Below are 15263 nucleotides of genomic sequence, written 5' to 3' on the forward strand. Positions count from 1 at the left end.
CTACAATTACAACTAATCTAAACCCATTTTCAAATAGCACTTAACTCTTCACGAGTAGTGCAGGTACTGTGCAACCAAGTACCCCCCCACTCCGTCCTCCCTCTGCCCCCTCACCATTGGCAGTCATGCATTTCACTTAGCCCTAAGCTGTAATCACCTAATACATTGCTGCTAGTTTTGTTTTGAAAAGCTGTTTTCTGTTAGATCAATTAAAATAATAAAAGATATTATTTTACCTTTATTTATTTCTACATTCATGTTTTTCCCTTTCTTTATATAAATCAATTTCTGACCAAATCATTTTCTTTCTCTCTCAATAAGATTTTTTAACATTTCCTGCCAGGTAACTGTGAAAGCCCTCAATTTTTGTTTGTCTGAGAAAATCTTTATTTTTCCTTCTCTTTTCAAGGACAGTTTGACTGGATTCAGAATTGTGGGTTGGCAGGTTTTTCTTTCAACACTTTGCGTATTTTACTCCACTCTTCCTGCTTGCATGGTTTCTGAAGAGAAGTCCAATATCATTCTTATCCTTGCTCCTCTGTAGGTAAGGTGCTTTTTTCCTGTGGCTTGCTTCAAGATTTGCTCTGTCTTTGATTTTCTGCAGTTTGGATGATGTGTGGAGGTGTAGTTTTTTTTGCTATTTATTCTGCTTGATGTCCTCTGAGCTTCCTGGATCTGTGGTTTGGTGTCTGACGTTAATTTGGGGAAATTCTCGGTCATTATTGTTTCAAATATTTCTTGGGTTTCTTTCTCTTCTCCTTCTCCTGGTAGTCCCACTACTCATATGTTACACTTTTTGTAGTTTTCTCACTGTTTTTGGATATTCTGGTCCATTTTTTTTTTAATGTCTTTTTCTTTTTTCTTTTCAGTTTTAATAGTTTTATTGACATACCTGCAAGCTCACTGACTCTTCCCTTGGCTCTGTCTGGTTGACCAATGAGCCCATCAAAGGCCTCCTTCTTTCTTCATTTCTGTTACAGTGGTTTTGATTTTTAGCATTTCCCCTTGATTCTTTTTTAGAGTTTCCATCTCTTTACACACATTTTGCATCTGTTCTTGCATGATGTCCACTTTTTCTGTTAGAGCCCTCAGCATGTTAATCGTAGTTGTTTTAAATTCCTGGTCTGGGCTGGCCCAGTGGCTTAGTGGTTAAGTGTGCCCTCTCCGCTACTGGTGGCCCGGGTTCGGATCCCGGGCGCGCACCGACGCACCACTTCTCCGGCCATGCTGAGGCCGCGTCCCACATACAGCAACTAGAAGGATGTGCAACTATGACATACAACTATCTACTAGGGCTTTGGGGAAGAAAAAAAGGAGGAGGATTGGCAAGAGATGTTAGCTCAGAGCTGGTCTTCCTCAGCAAAAAGAGGAGGATTAGCACGGATGTTAGCTCAGGGCTGATCTCCCTCACAAAATAAATAAATAAATAAATAAATAAATAAATAAATAAATAAATAAATTCCTGGTCTGATAATTCCAACATCCCTGCTGTATCTGAAGCTGATTCAGATGCTTACCTTGTTTATTCAAACGCTGTTTTTTGCCTTTTAGCATGCCTTGTAATTTTTTTGTTGAAAGCTGGACGTGACGTAAAAGGAACTATGATAAATAGGCCCTTCGTGTGAGGCTGTGTTTATCTGGCCAGGGATTGGGCTGTATTTACCGTTTGTTGCAGCTGTGGTGTCGGGGCTAGATAGGATCTGAGGGTCTCCTGTTGTATAGGAGCCTGCTGACCGCGGTGGGTGGTGGGTGGGTGTGAGGGGAGCACTCTCTAGTCCTGTGAGTAGTAGGTCTCAGTCCTCCAGTGAGCCTGTGCACCTCGGCTGTGACCACCATGTGTGCTTCTCGCTTGGTTTTGTTTTTCCTCCTTAGGCGAGATAGAACGGCTAGGGGGGCTGGAGTTGGGTATTTCCCTTCCCCCAGGTGGGTCAGGTGCTGGAAAAATAGTTTTCCTTGAGAATAGGCACTTGTTAAGGATAACAGGGTGCTCTGGTCATAGTTTAAAATCGTTTCTTTTCCCCTCTCCCTGCCAGAAGCACGAGGGGATTTTTCTCCAGTCTTCACCCTGAGAACCTGGTGGGGCTTCTGGAGGCAGAATTCACACAAATGTGGGCCCCATATAACTGGCCCTGGAATTTTTGTCTCAAGCCTGTCCACACCCGTGTCCAGCACATTGTCAGTTTCCTCCTGGTGCTCCTGCTGTGCTGGCTCCCATGGCTTCTGCTCCCAGGGAGCTGCAATTCTCTGTCCCCTGTCACTCTCTCCAGTTTTGGGGGCAGCGGTTTGCCCTGTGACTCCGTTCTCTGATGGATCTAAGAAGAGTTGTTGATTTTGAGTTTGTTCAGCATTTTTCTTATGAAGATGGGAGTGACGGCTTCCAAGCTCTTTACATGTTGAACCAGAGACGGGAGTCCAGCATTACCCCTTTTTAACAGAGACCTTAAATATGCAAGTTAGTGAAGACTGAGGAATGTCGAATACAAGAGATCTGTTCTTGGGAAGAAATCAGTAACCCATTAAAAGAACATTAAAAAACTGTGTTAGTTGGTAGAGATATGACGTGAATACAGCCTACATGGCGCTGTGTCTGTATTCACAACCTCCTGTACTCGTTAGGCCCTTGTTGTTGAGCTTTGTTAACCAAGTCCTTCATGGCCACGTGTCACTTCATTTCTCTATTTGTACTCATTCCTCTGCTGGCCCTTTGTGATTTATTAAGTTTATCTTTAGTAGGGTTGTGCAGCACCATTGTTTTCAGTTCCCAACAGTGACCTGGAAACACAAGCCATCCTTGTCTGTTCTTTTAGAATCCAGATTCCACCAAATGAGTTTTCAGATTTCCTTTGCAGGACTCCTGATGACAACACTGATGCGGTATAGTTGGAAGCGTGGGAGCGTTCTCCTTAGCCTGTAGAGATTTCTCTCAGAATTCAGAGCATTCTTGGAGTACACTTCCTAGAGGAGGGCCTCTGCTTTGAGCCAGAACTGAGGCCAGTGGGCCTGGTGGCAGGAATGCATGAGGCTCTCGCTGCACTCTCTGTGGGGTCCGTGATGGTGTTGGCTGATCTTCCTTTTCTCATGGCACTTTCTCTCTTCACTTTCTTTCAGTACTTAGGTCAGTTAACGTCCATACCAGGATACCTGAATCCCTCCAGTAGGACCGAAATCCTGCATTTCATAGACAATGCAAAGGTAACCCCATCCTCCTGACCCCATCCTCTGACCCTTGGCCTGCTCCACTTCCCAACCCCGACCTCTGACCCTCAGCCTGCTCCACCTCCCAACCCCTACCTCTGACTCTCAGCCTGTTCCACTTCCCAACTCTGACCTCTGACCCTCGGTCTGCATCAACTTCTAACTCCAACCTCTGACCCTTGGCCTGCTCTACCTCCCAGCCGTGGCCTCTGACCTTCAGGCTGCACCAGCTCCTAACCCCAACCTCTGACACTCGGTCCGCTCCACCTCCCAACCCCACCTCTGACCCTCAGCCTGTTCTACCTCCCAACCCCGACCTCCAGGCCTTGGCCTGCACCACCTCCAACCCTGATGTCCGACCCTCAGGCTGTACCACCTCCAACCCTGACCTCTGACCCTTAGCCTGTACTGCCTCCAACCTCGACCTCTGACTCTTGGCCTGCAGCACCTCCAACCGCGACCTCCAACCCTTGGCCGGCAGCACCTCCAACCCTGACCTCCAACCTCAGCCTGCACCAGCTCCTAACCCCAACCTCTGACCCTTGGTCTGCTCCACCTCCCAACCCCAACCTGTGACCCTTGGCCTGTTCCACCTCCCAACCCTGACCTCTGACCCTTGGTCTACTCCACCTCCCCACCCTGACCTCTGACCCTTGTACTCTGGCACCAGCTCTTGGTCCTCTGAACCTGGGCCTTCATGGCTATGAAGGATGACCCAGTTCCACCATGTTATGGATGCATTTGGCTCTTGGCCAACAAAGACTGTTCCTCAGTCTGAACATTAACTTTATTCTCTAGACTTGCTTCTTGAGGTTTTGAGCTGTTTTCAAAGTTCACGTTTTCAAGATATCCCAACCACACACCATAGGTCTGAATCTAAAGGCAGTTCCGGAAGAACCCCCCACATGATTTGAATGTGGCAGCGCCCCTGGAGCAAGCATGGCTACGCTGAAGGGAGCGGCACTTGCTTCATTAGCACTGGCCGTGTGGGCTCCATCCGCCAGCACACGGTGAAGGGTTCCTAGGGGAGCCCGCAGCCAGGGCCCTGTGTTTCTGACGCCCTGTGGTTCCTTCTAGAGAGCCCACCAGCTCCCCGGACACTTGACCCAGGAGCATGATGCTGTGATCAGCCTGTCTGCCTACAACGTCAAGCTGGCCTGGCGGGACGGGGAGGACACCATTCTCAGGGTCCCCATCCATGACATTGCTGCCGTGTCCTATGTGCGGGATGATGCCTCACACCTGGTGGTCCTAAAGACAGGTACGGACCTGGGGGGTGGGCTCAGAAGGGTCCTTGGCAGACATGGCTCACGTCTTTGTCCTGAGGAGTGAGTCTGTGGGTTTAATGGACCTCTGGAGACAGTTTCTACAGTGCTGAGTCAGCTGCTGCTGCCCACTGTGCCTGAGAACTGGCCCTCCTACTCCGAGATCAGCCTTGGCCAGAGGAGGGCAGTGACCCAGGAGGTCGTGAGGAATAGGTGCTGAGCCTGGCCACTCTCACTTGGAGCCTCACGGGTCTGCCACTCTACCCGGCAGTGCCCCCTTCCAGGATGCTGGAGTATCCTCTGGCATGCAGGCATGGGAGAGCCCTGAGAGCAGGTGGTACCGAAGGCTGTGGGTGGGACCTCAGCTCAGCCCAGCCAGTGACTGGGCCCTGCCTTTGGCCATGCAGTCTTCCCAAAGCTGAGGGTGCAGATGAGACCGTCTTGGAGCTTGTGGTCTGTGAGACATTCTGAGCATATCCTTGTAGCAGAATCAGAAAGAACCTTAAACCAGACGTGCCCCCTTCACTCAGCCCGTTTCCCTCACCTGGTGGTGAGAGAGCAGTGCCACCTTACTGGGCACTTCTGGACAAGCCACCTCTCAGGTTCCGCAGCCTCTGCCTTGGCATCAAGTTACTGAGAAATGAGCAGAGAAGTCATGGTTTCGCTCGTGCTGTGCCCTTCCTGGTGGGGATCTGAGGTTGACGCTGCAGCACTGATTCTGTTCTGGGCTCCTTCGGGCACTGATGTCGGCTGGGTTGAGCCCCGAAGCCATTCTTTTCCAAAGGGCCAGTGGCGGGGTGTGAGGCTGGCCAGATGGATCTGCCTGGAGCACACTTCAGGCAGCTCAGAGAGAAGGTTGTTTTTCTGCTGGAGCTCAGTAGTTCATGGAGGATCCAAAGGCTTTTCTTAAGAGCCAGGGCCCTGGAGAGCTTTCTCAGCACTGACCCCTTGAGCTTGGATGAGCTCTAGCACTGGTCAGGAAGCTACTGGCTCATGAATCTGCTGGGGTGCTGCGGGCCCACCCACACAGGCAACTGTAGTCGTGTGAAGGCGGCTGCCGGAGTTCCAACCCCTCGGCTTTGTGTAGCTGTTGCTTAGGACCTGTGGGGACAGCCTGTGTGACTGCGGCTGGAAGTGCTCATGGCCAGGTGCTCCTGAGGGGTTGGAAGTGGGCTCTTTAGAGACAGCACAAGTGTGCTTCCTGGTGAACAGCCATAGGTGCAAGCCATGGAGCTACTTAAAATGTTCTAGTAGCCACGTTAAAAAAAGTAAAAAGAGTCCCATTTGCAACAACATGAATGGGCCTGGAGGGTATTATGTTACGTGAAGTAAGCCAGAAGGAGAAAGACAAACACTGTATGATCTCACTCATATGTGGAATATAAACCAACACATGGACAGAGAAAACTGTATTGTGGTTACCAGGGGCAATGGGGGTGGGGGGTGGGCACAAGGGGTGAAGGGAGTCATATATATGGTGATGGACAAATAAAAATGTACAACCCCAAATTTCACAATGTTAAAAACTATTAAAACATCAATTAAAAAAAAAGATTCCAAAAGATGATAGGACTGGTCAACTGAAAAAAAAAAGATCTATATTTTACATTTTCTTTTGAAAACAAAAATTAAACATGTGAAATATTTGAAGAAAAAAAAAAAAAAGTAAAAAGAGGGGCTGGCCCCATGGTGTAGCGGTTAAGTGCTCGCGCTCCGCTGCTGGTGGCCTGGGGTTCAGATCCCGGGTGTGCACCTACGCACTGCCTGTCAGGCCATGCTGTGGCAGCGTCCCACATAAAGTGGAAGAAGAAGAGCACAGATGTTAGCCCAGGGCCGGTCTTCCTCAGCAAAAAGAAGAGAGGAGGATTGGCATGGATGTTAGCTCAGGGCTGATCTTCCTCTCTCACTCACACACACACACACACACACACACACACACACACACACACACACACTAAAAAGGAACAAGTGAAATCAATGTTAATATTTTTCATTTAGTCCTCTGTCTCTAACATATTGTCAGCATATCATCAATATAACAGTTATTAATGAGAAATCATACTTTCTTCTTTGTATAACTCTGAGACCCTGTGTAGTTTACAATTAGACCTCGGCTCAGTTTGGACTTGTCACATTTCACGTGCTCATTGCCTGTGGCTGCTGTGGGACAGTGCAGTCCGGGGTCCCCCCAGGGTTTGTGGGGCTCAGCCTCCACATGGGGTGCCAGGCTGCAGGGTGTTGCCAGCCCCAGAGAGCCCTGGTCTCTGCAACCCAATTTGCCCTGAGTCCAGCTGTTCCTGGCCCAGTTCCTGTCTCCCCGCCGTGTGTGAGCTTCAGGTGTTCTCCCTCCTGAGCTGGGCCTGCCGTGAGACACACGGGCACCCGCGGGAGATCAAGGCTTCACTTGCAGTTCCTGCGCCCAGGTCTGTCCGAGCTGATGTGCTTGGAGCCCTGCTCCTGCAGAAGCTTCCCCAGGACGTGGGCCTCCTTCCCTGCCTCGGGCAGGCCTGGAGTTGTCTCTGCATCCCACGAGGCCGTTTGTTGGAGGAAGCAGTGCGTAGAGTTTAGGACCACAGCTGTGGCTCTCACAGTCCAGATCCCCATGTGGGCTCTGCCCCTCACATGCTCTTGAGCCCCATCCTTTGTCCCCCATGCCTCAGTTTCCGCATCTGTCAGGATTGTGTTCGTGGTCCGTCGTATATTAACCCTATGAATGGAACCCTGTGAGTACCCTCCTTTGTGTAGATCAAAAGCAGCTGAATATCGGCAGTTTCATGTCTCAGCCTAAGATATTGGCACCGTCTTTGGCAAGGATGCTAGAAGGTCACGTAGGGTGATAATTCTCAGCAGGCAGTGTGAGGATGAGGGTGGTTGGCTCACTTGTTCCCACCCCTTGTTTAGAGAAGTTAGGGGAGGGGGCATGCCCCTTGTAGGCCTGTCCCCTCCTGAACCAGGTAGGGGCTGGCTAGAGACCACTGTTGAGTTCCCATGCTTGCCCTAACCTGCTGTGGTGTTGTCTTCTCAGCCCAGGACCCCGGCATCTCCCCCAGCCAGAGTCTGTGTGCAGAAAGTTCCAGAGGCCTCACCGCAGGCTCCCTGTCGGAGAGTGGAGTGGGACCTGTGGAAGCGTGCTGCCTGGTGATCCTGGCTGCAGAGAGCAAGGTGAGCAGAGTTGGGAACTAGGACCCAGGCCCCACCCACACCTGGCCCAGGCCCCCTCCATCACCTAGCCCAGGCCTTGTCTACAACCTGTCCAGCTCTGCCCACACCGGACCCAGGCCCTGCCCACAGCCTTCCCAGGCACCACCCACAATCTGGCCAGGCTCCTTCCATATCCTGGCCCAGCGCACCCACACCTAACCCGTGCCCTACCTACAGCCCGTCCAGGCCCATCTCACATCCTGACCCGGCCCTGCCCACACTAGGCCCAGCTCCACCTATATCCTGACCCAGGCTCCGCCCCTAGTCCCACTCCATCTGGTGCCTCCCCCTTTGCTGTGTTGGTTGGTTCATTCTCTTGGTGGGCCTTGCCCCTCTCTCCCCCATGCTGATGGGGACAGTGGTCTCCTCCACCCCAAGCTGTGTCCTGTCGGAAGATTCTTAGGAGTGGCAAGTTAGGGTTTGGGTTCCCCTCAGGCACCCAAGGGCTGCCAGCCTTGGGGAGCCCTTAGACATCCTTCTGTTTAGTTTCCACATCTGAAAGACAGTGGAGGCGACACTCCTCCTTAGGTAGCCTGTGATCAGCATCCCTTCTCCTCAGCTCTGTCCGCCTTACAGTGGGGCAGTTCTTCCTCATGGGGCCACCTCCCTGGCTTGTACCCACTGGAAGCTCCTCCAGACATTGCCTCCTGTCCTGGGGGCAGAACCACCCCAGGAGGGACCCTGCTTTAACAGCACACGCGTGAAGCCGTTTTGCAGTGTGGGGAATGCTGTCCATGTGAGCTGCCGCAGATGCTAGTTCCCTCCCTGCCCTCTCTTTCCTGACGCTGGGACAGGAGCGGTGAGAGGGTGTTGGCTGGCCAGGGCAGTGCAAAGAGGAGGGCTGGCAGCTGACACACCTGCAGGCCACACCTGGCCACCCCGGGTCTGGAGAGCATCCTGGGCATGGGCCGGTGTCCTTGTGGCCCCACTGGGCCGCAGGAGGCAGAGAGTACTCAGTCCTGGTGTTCGTTCTGCATCTGAGGTGGTGGGCGCCTGGAAGCCACCCAGGAAGGCGCAGCTTTGTCCCTCCACGGCAGGTCGCCGCTGAAGAGCTGTGTTCCCTGCTGGGCCAAGTCTTCCAGATTGTGTACACGGAGTCCACCATTGACTTTCTGGACAGAGCCATATTTGATGGGGCCTCGACACCCACCCACCACCTGTCCCTTCACAGTGGTACGTGGGCAAGAGGGCGGGTGGCAGGGGCCCCACCTCCCCTTCCCCCATCCTCCCAGAAACGCCCCCCGGGCAGCATTGGTGTGCAGTGCCATTGTTGCCCTGTCCTGGGGGTTCAAGCCAATGCCCTTGGTTTCCAGACTTCGTGTTAATCTGCAGGTTTAGTCAAGGCCATCCCCTTAGGCCAGCCTGGTGGCTTCCTGCATAACTTTGGGAGCTCAGAACACTTTTTCTGGAACCACATGTGGCTAAAGTCACTTCACCTAACTCAGAACAGAAGGTCAAGAGGGGCTTCCAGTGCTGGGGCTGAGAGGGTGTGAGGAGCCTCCCTTCCAAAACGCCTAGACCTCGCTGCTCTCGGTGGGTGTGAGGACTCCTTCCAGGACGGACGAAGGCTGCCCAAGAATGGGGTGGTGGGTGGGAGGAAGTGAGGGAGCCCCAAGGCTGCATAGTGGGACCAGCACTCAGGAGCCACCACCTCCGTGTGGATATCTGTGGAGTGTTTTCAGGAATCCGTTAGTGCACACTTCATTTATACACAGCCCACTTCAGCTGAATATTCTCCACACCGAGTATCTGTTTTATTTTTTATTTTTTTAATAATTTTATTTATTTATTTTTTCCCCCAAAGCCCCAGTAGATAGTTGTATGTCATAGCTGCACCTCCTTCTAGTCGCTGTATGTGGGACCCGGCCTCAGCATGGCCGGAGAAGCAGTGCTTTGGTGTGCGCCCAGGATCCGAACCCGGGCCACCAGCAGCGGAGCGTGCGAACCTAACCGCTAAGCCACGGCGCTGGCCCTATCTGTTTTAAATATATAGTTCATTGAGGATTCATGGCTTCTGTAAGTAGAAAGATATTGGAGACAGTGCAGCTGTAGCTTCCAGTGTCATCTGTCTGTGGAGATAAGTCCCAGCCCTGTGCCCCTCCCCAGTGATTCACACGTCTCAGCAAAGAGTAGCAAAGCCAGGAGAACCCTCCTTGGTGTGTTTATGAAGCTGGGGGGCTCTTTGAGGAAGGGCCCATCCCAGGGTGGTTCTCTGCTGCCTCTCTTTCCTGCTGCTTGTGCTGAAGCCACACGTGACGGCCCAGCGAGGCAGGCAGTCTGTCCTCACGCGCAGGGCGGGGGGTTGAGGCCCAGAGGCCGGCGGCTTCTCTCAGTACCAGGTGGTTTATCAAGCCGTATGTAAACATCCAATTTCAGTGTGATTGGTTGGCTCTTGTGCATTAAAATTCCCAAAGGGTCTTTCTTTTTTTCAGTAAAATTTTTTGCTAAAATGTGCACAAATCATAAGTGTACAGTTGGATGAGTCTTCATGAAAACTGTCGTGAGTTTAAACACACGATGTACGTGATCAGGGCTTCTTGAGTGGGCTTCCTCCCTGCCAGCCTCCTCTCCACGTGGATGTCATTGTGCCTCTCTCCTCAAATCTCCCCGTGGGATCTGCGTTTGTACACATGTACCTGTCACACACGCACACATTGCACATGCACACACATCATGTACACACACGAACAGGCACACCTCGGAGATAGCACGGGTTCCATTTCAGACCACCACAATAAAGCGAGTATTGCAATAAAGTGAGTCATGTGAATTTTTCAGTTTCCCAGTGCATATAAAAGTTATGTTTACACTATACTGTAGTCTAAGTGTGCAATAGCATTATGTCTAAAAAATAATGTACATACCTTAATTAAAGAATACTTCATTGCTAAAAAATGCTGTCATCTGAACCCTCAGCGAGTCTTAGTCTTTTTGCTGGTGGAGGGTCTTGTAAAAAATGCAGTATCTGCAAAGTGCAATAAAATGAGGTATGCCTGTGTCACACACACACGCTCATATGTACACAACACACACATACCCATCACACGAGTCCTGCACGCTCACACTCACACCCATGTGCATGCACACGCATCTTCTGCTGGTTTCTGCCTCAGGGCCTTTCTTGTTGAGTCTGTCTGCTCCTGCTGCTGTGACAGATCACCAAAACCTAGTAGCTTAGTAGCTTAAACAACACAGATCTAGTCTCTCACATTCTGTGGGCTGGAGTCCAATGAGGGTGTCACTGGCTAAAATCAGGGTGCCAGCCAGGCTGCGTTCCTTCTTAGGCTCTGGGGAGAAGCCAGTTCCTGCCTTTTCCAGCTTCTGGAGCCCTTCCTCCATCTTCACAGCCGGCACGGTAGCATCTCTGACTTTCTGTGGTCACAGCTCTGTCTGCCCCTCTGCCCCTGCTCTGCCTTGAAGGGCTCTGTGGTCACATCAAGTCCCCCACATAGCCCAGGACATTCTCCCTGTGTTAGATCAGCTATGGAGCAGCCTCCATCCCCATCGCCATGCCACCCACACATTCACAGGTTCTGCAATTTGGATGTGGAACGTTGTCCTTGCCCACCACACTTACTTGTTCCCATTGCCAGAAACGTCCCTTTTTGCTCTTCAGCCTCTCCCACACTTGTATACCTTCTCACTCACCACTCACAGCTTCGCTTGCTGCCTAGAACAGTGCTTCGATGTCCCTCACCATCTGTGTCATACAGACCTTAGGTCATCTGTCCAGGGTTTCCTGAGTAGCTGCTGTGTACCATGCCCTTTGCTGGGCTGAGGGTCTCGGGCATCCTGAGGCCTCGTCTCTGTCTTTGGGGAGCAGCTGTCCATGTGTGGAACTTGGCTGGATCTAGGCTGGGGGTCAGACCTGCCAGCTCTGATGGTGGTTCTGTCCTCACAGCTGTTACGTGGGGCACAACTTCTCTGATTCAGTTCCTCATCTAAAAGCAGGGCAGTGATGACACCTGCTGGGGTCAGAGAAGACAGAGTAACACAGCTCCTGGGATGCTGCCAGGTGCAGAGCTGACACACACAAATGGCACTTTTCTTTTTCTTGGCCATTGGGGAGCTTCCTCCAGCTCTGCCAGTTGGCAGGTCGTCTGAGGACCAGAGCATCACCCCTCCAGCCCAGAACTGCAGCAGGTGGTGCATCTCACAAGAGCCCAGGAGGAGCGGGTGCAGGTGTGGTCCGAGGTGCACCCCCCAGAGGCCCAGCTAGCTCTGCCCATGAAGGCTCGCGGATGCGCTACTGCCAGGGTTCTGCATCTCCTGTTTAGAACTTGGCCACTGGACTCAGTGCTCTCTTCCTCACATAACTGGAAGTGTCTGTTTTCTGCACTTTGTGTACAGACGACTCCTCCACCAAGGTGGACATGAAGGAGCCCTATGAGACGGAAGCCAGCACTTTGTGAGTACCGGGCCCGGGCTTTCAGCGGTGCCAACACTTCAGCCTGGCCTCCCTCCCCCGGTCAGGCTCCATGCATTCTCCTTCGCTGGCCACCGTCCACTTCCCCTGTTGGGCCCCTTCCCCTCACTGGGACCCCTCCCCATCATCTGCCCCATGACCCCCCCCAGTCCAGCCTTCATAGGCTCTCCAGCGTGCAGGCTCCCCAAGGTTATGCTACGGGTGACCTTGTTGCTCTGCCGAGACCCTGCTAGGCTCCTTGTCACCTTCTGGTCCCCTCGTGTCCTCCTCTGTCCCACCCCCCGGTGCCCCTCCCTCCACCTTCTCTCAGACCCTGGCCCCATGTCCAGGCAAGCTGACCTCCCCTTCCTGTCACCTGCCCTGAGTCCTGCTGCTGGCACCCCTGGCACTAACTGGGTTCCTGCAGAGTGTCGTGGGTGCACGTACGGGGCAGGGGCCGAGGAGCTGCCTGCCCACGGGTCATGTCCTTGCAGCTCCTTCCCTGAGTGTGGGCATGCAGGCGGCGTCTCGCCCTTGTCCTTCTGTGTGCCAACGGCGCCCCACACCAAGACGGTCAGTGAGAGTGAGCTGAGCGCCACAGCCGCCGAGCTGCTGCAAGACTACATGCTCACGGTACACTGCCTACTGCCGGGCATCTTAGTGGTAGAAGCTCCTGGAGGAGGAGGGGGAGGGGAGGAGAAGGAGGCATGGGGGTTGAGTGGGGGTACCTCACTTATGCCTCCACCCTCTCCGCCGGGCATCGCTGCCTTTCTCACTCGGACAGTCATTAGGGAGCATGTGAGTTGGTGTGGGGGCTGCTCTGGCTGCTGGGGCTGGACCACAGGTCTGTCCCTGGGTCTTAGGTGAACGGTGGCAGAGGGATTGGATGCTCCCTAGAAGGGCTGGATAGGCCGTCTCATTGTTCAGCTGACTTTTCCTCTGCCCCCTGACCTCATGTGGTCTTGCCGTTGAAAACTCGGTGTCCTGGCCTACACAAGTGTCCCCCAGAGGGTGTGGGCATTGCTCTGGGCCCCAGGACACCAGTAAATGGCTCCCTGGCAGCGGCACGGCGATGCTACCTCTGCCCTGCTCCTGGTGAGGTTAGGGCAGATGGCGTGGGCTGTTGTCAGGCCTCTGCGGCCCTCTGCACGGGCGTGGGGGCCTCAGCCTGCGGCGACCCCTCCCTCCCGTCACCGCGCCCTGCCTGGTGTCCCGCTCTCCCTCTGTAGCTGCGCACCAAGCTGTCCTCGCAGGAGATCCAGCAGTTTGCAGCGCTGCTGCACGAGTACCGTGACGGGGCCTCGGTGCACGAGTTCTGCATCAACCTGCGGCAGCTCTACGGGGACAGCCGCAAGTTCCTGCTGCTGGGTGAGCCCTGGGATGGACAGGGCCTCAGGTGCGGGCCGGGGCTCTGGTAGGAAAGGAGGTTCCAACCAGTACAGCCCAAGTGATTCTGGCCAGAGGGCTCTTCCCAGTGACTAGCAGGGGCTTGCCCTCTGGGAAGCAGGAGAGGGCCCTGCAGAAGCTAGACTGAGAGTAAGCCAGGAGCTGCGTGCTGCCGGCGTGAGTGCTAAGGGAGCCTCTTCCAAGGAGGTGGCGCTCCAGCTGGTTTTGGTGGACGAGTAGGAGTTCGGGGTGGAGAGGAGAAGATGCCATTTCTCAGTGGAAGGACCAGCTTTTGCTAAAGGCGCTGAGGCCCCAAGAGCTCAGCATGTTAGGTCAGCACGGCAGGCGGGGTGGTCAGGGCCCGCCACCAATGGCTGGGATGTGGCCCTGGATGTCTGCCCACACCACGAGGACAGTGGCAGGGCTGTGGCTTCCCTGTGCTGACCCTAGAGAACACGTCTGGTTGAAGGTGGGCGGTGGAGGCTCCTGGGTCCTGGGCTCTGCCCCCAATAATCCAAAGAGGGTGTGTGCTACCCGCACTGGCTGCCACCTGAGGACTCTCTGCTCATGGAGGGATAAAGGGCTAAAGGCTGGACCCGCTGTGTCTAGTGAGCTCTTTTTTTTTGTGTGAGGAAGATTGGCTCTGAGCTAACATCTGGACCCATCTTCCTCCATTTTGTATGTGGGACACCTGCCACAGCATGGTTTGATGAGTGGTGCGTAGGTCCACGCCCAGGATCAGAACGTGCGAGCCCTGGGCTGCCAAAGCAGAGCGTGCGAACTTAACCACTACACCACCAGGCCGGCCCTCCAGTGAGCTCTTGATGACCTCATGGCCTCCCTGGGGTTAGTCGCCCAGCCAGGGCTCAGGTCCAAGGCCCTTGACCCCCAGCTCAGTGTGTTCCTTTCAGTCGTGTTCTCACATAGGAGGGCCTTCTGTCAGGAAATGGGTGGTCCCCCCTAGAGGTGGGAGCGCAGCTGGGCGGTGGGGGCTTGTTGCTTGGAGCCCCACATCAGCCTCCCCTCTGCTCCCTCCTTTCTCCTCCATTTGGAAACCTGTGAAGTGGGGCTTCTGCGAGGACTGATGGGAGTGAGTGGAGGGTCTGAGGCATGTCAGAGTTGGGCTAGACGTGGGGTGGGGTCTTCCGAGTTGTGGGCTCCCAGGGATGGGCACGCTCGTGCTTCCTATGGGAGGTATGGGGTCAGGTGAACGGTGTGTCTGCAGGTCTGCGGCCCTTCATCCCTGAGAAGGACAGCCAGCACTTTGAGAACTTCCTGGAGACCATTGGAGTGAAGGATGGCCGTGGTATCATCACGGACAGCTTTGGCAGGTACCGGCGGGCCATGAGCTCCACCTCCACCTCCAACGGGAACAGGGCCGCGGGCAGCTCTGATGACCAGTCCGTGCCCTCAGAGGGGGACGAGTGGGACCGCATGATCTCGGACATCAGCAACGACATTGAGGCACTAGGCTGCAGCATGGACCAGGACTCGGCCTGATGGTGCAGGGAGGGACCCTGCGAGTCCGCCCTTCCTGTGCCGGGGCTGGGGCTGGCCGAGGAGCCCCAGGTGCAGGTGGCCCTCTACTGTGAAGGACACACCCCGGTGCGGGGGCAGAAGGCTGCACCCTGCTGCCTGCATGCGGCCCCGCTTCGGGAGGGGGTCCTGTTGGCCAGACCTCGGACAGCTGTCGATTTTGCACATGACGTTCCTATTGAAACTCCCAGAGACCTTAAAAGAAGTTTACTGCAATGTGAATAACTTATCTCTGGTTGCCAGTGTGTTTCTGATCCAGTGGAGTGAGAGCCAGG

The 15263-nt window shown here is 53.9% G+C and overlaps 1 protein-coding gene across 8 annotated transcripts in view; it reads left to right on the plus strand.

Moving 5' to 3' along the window:
• CCM2 (CCM2 scaffold protein) overlaps positions 1–15217 on the plus strand; it is a 52048-nt gene extending 36831 nt beyond the window's left edge. For 7 of the 8 annotated variants that reach the window (XM_014793644.2, XM_014793641.2, XM_087429618.1 and 4 more), the window contains 8 exons: positions 3109–3192; positions 4273–4456; positions 7486–7622; positions 8699–8834; positions 12012–12069; positions 12561–12699; positions 13296–13434; positions 14678–15217. In XM_014793644.2, the coding sequence (XP_014649130.1) occupies positions 3109–3192; positions 4273–4456; positions 7486–7622; positions 8699–8834; positions 12012–12069; positions 12561–12699; positions 13296–13434; positions 14678–14952 (1152 nt within the window). In that variant the 3' untranslated portion in view covers positions 14953–15217. The remainder of the gene's footprint in view (positions 1–3108; positions 3193–4272; positions 4457–7485; positions 7623–8698; positions 8835–12011; positions 12070–12560; positions 12700–13295; positions 13435–14677) is intronic. The other variant, XM_087429767.1, reaches the window with a different exon arrangement.
• Positions 15218–15263: the final 46 nt, after the last annotated feature.

This window comes from Ceratotherium simum, chromosome 1 (assembly GCF_057802395.1).
Source record: "Ceratotherium simum simum isolate JZ-2026a chromosome 1, ASM5780239v1, whole genome shotgun sequence".
NCBI lineage: Eukaryota > Metazoa > Chordata > Mammalia > Perissodactyla > Rhinocerotidae > Ceratotherium > Ceratotherium simum.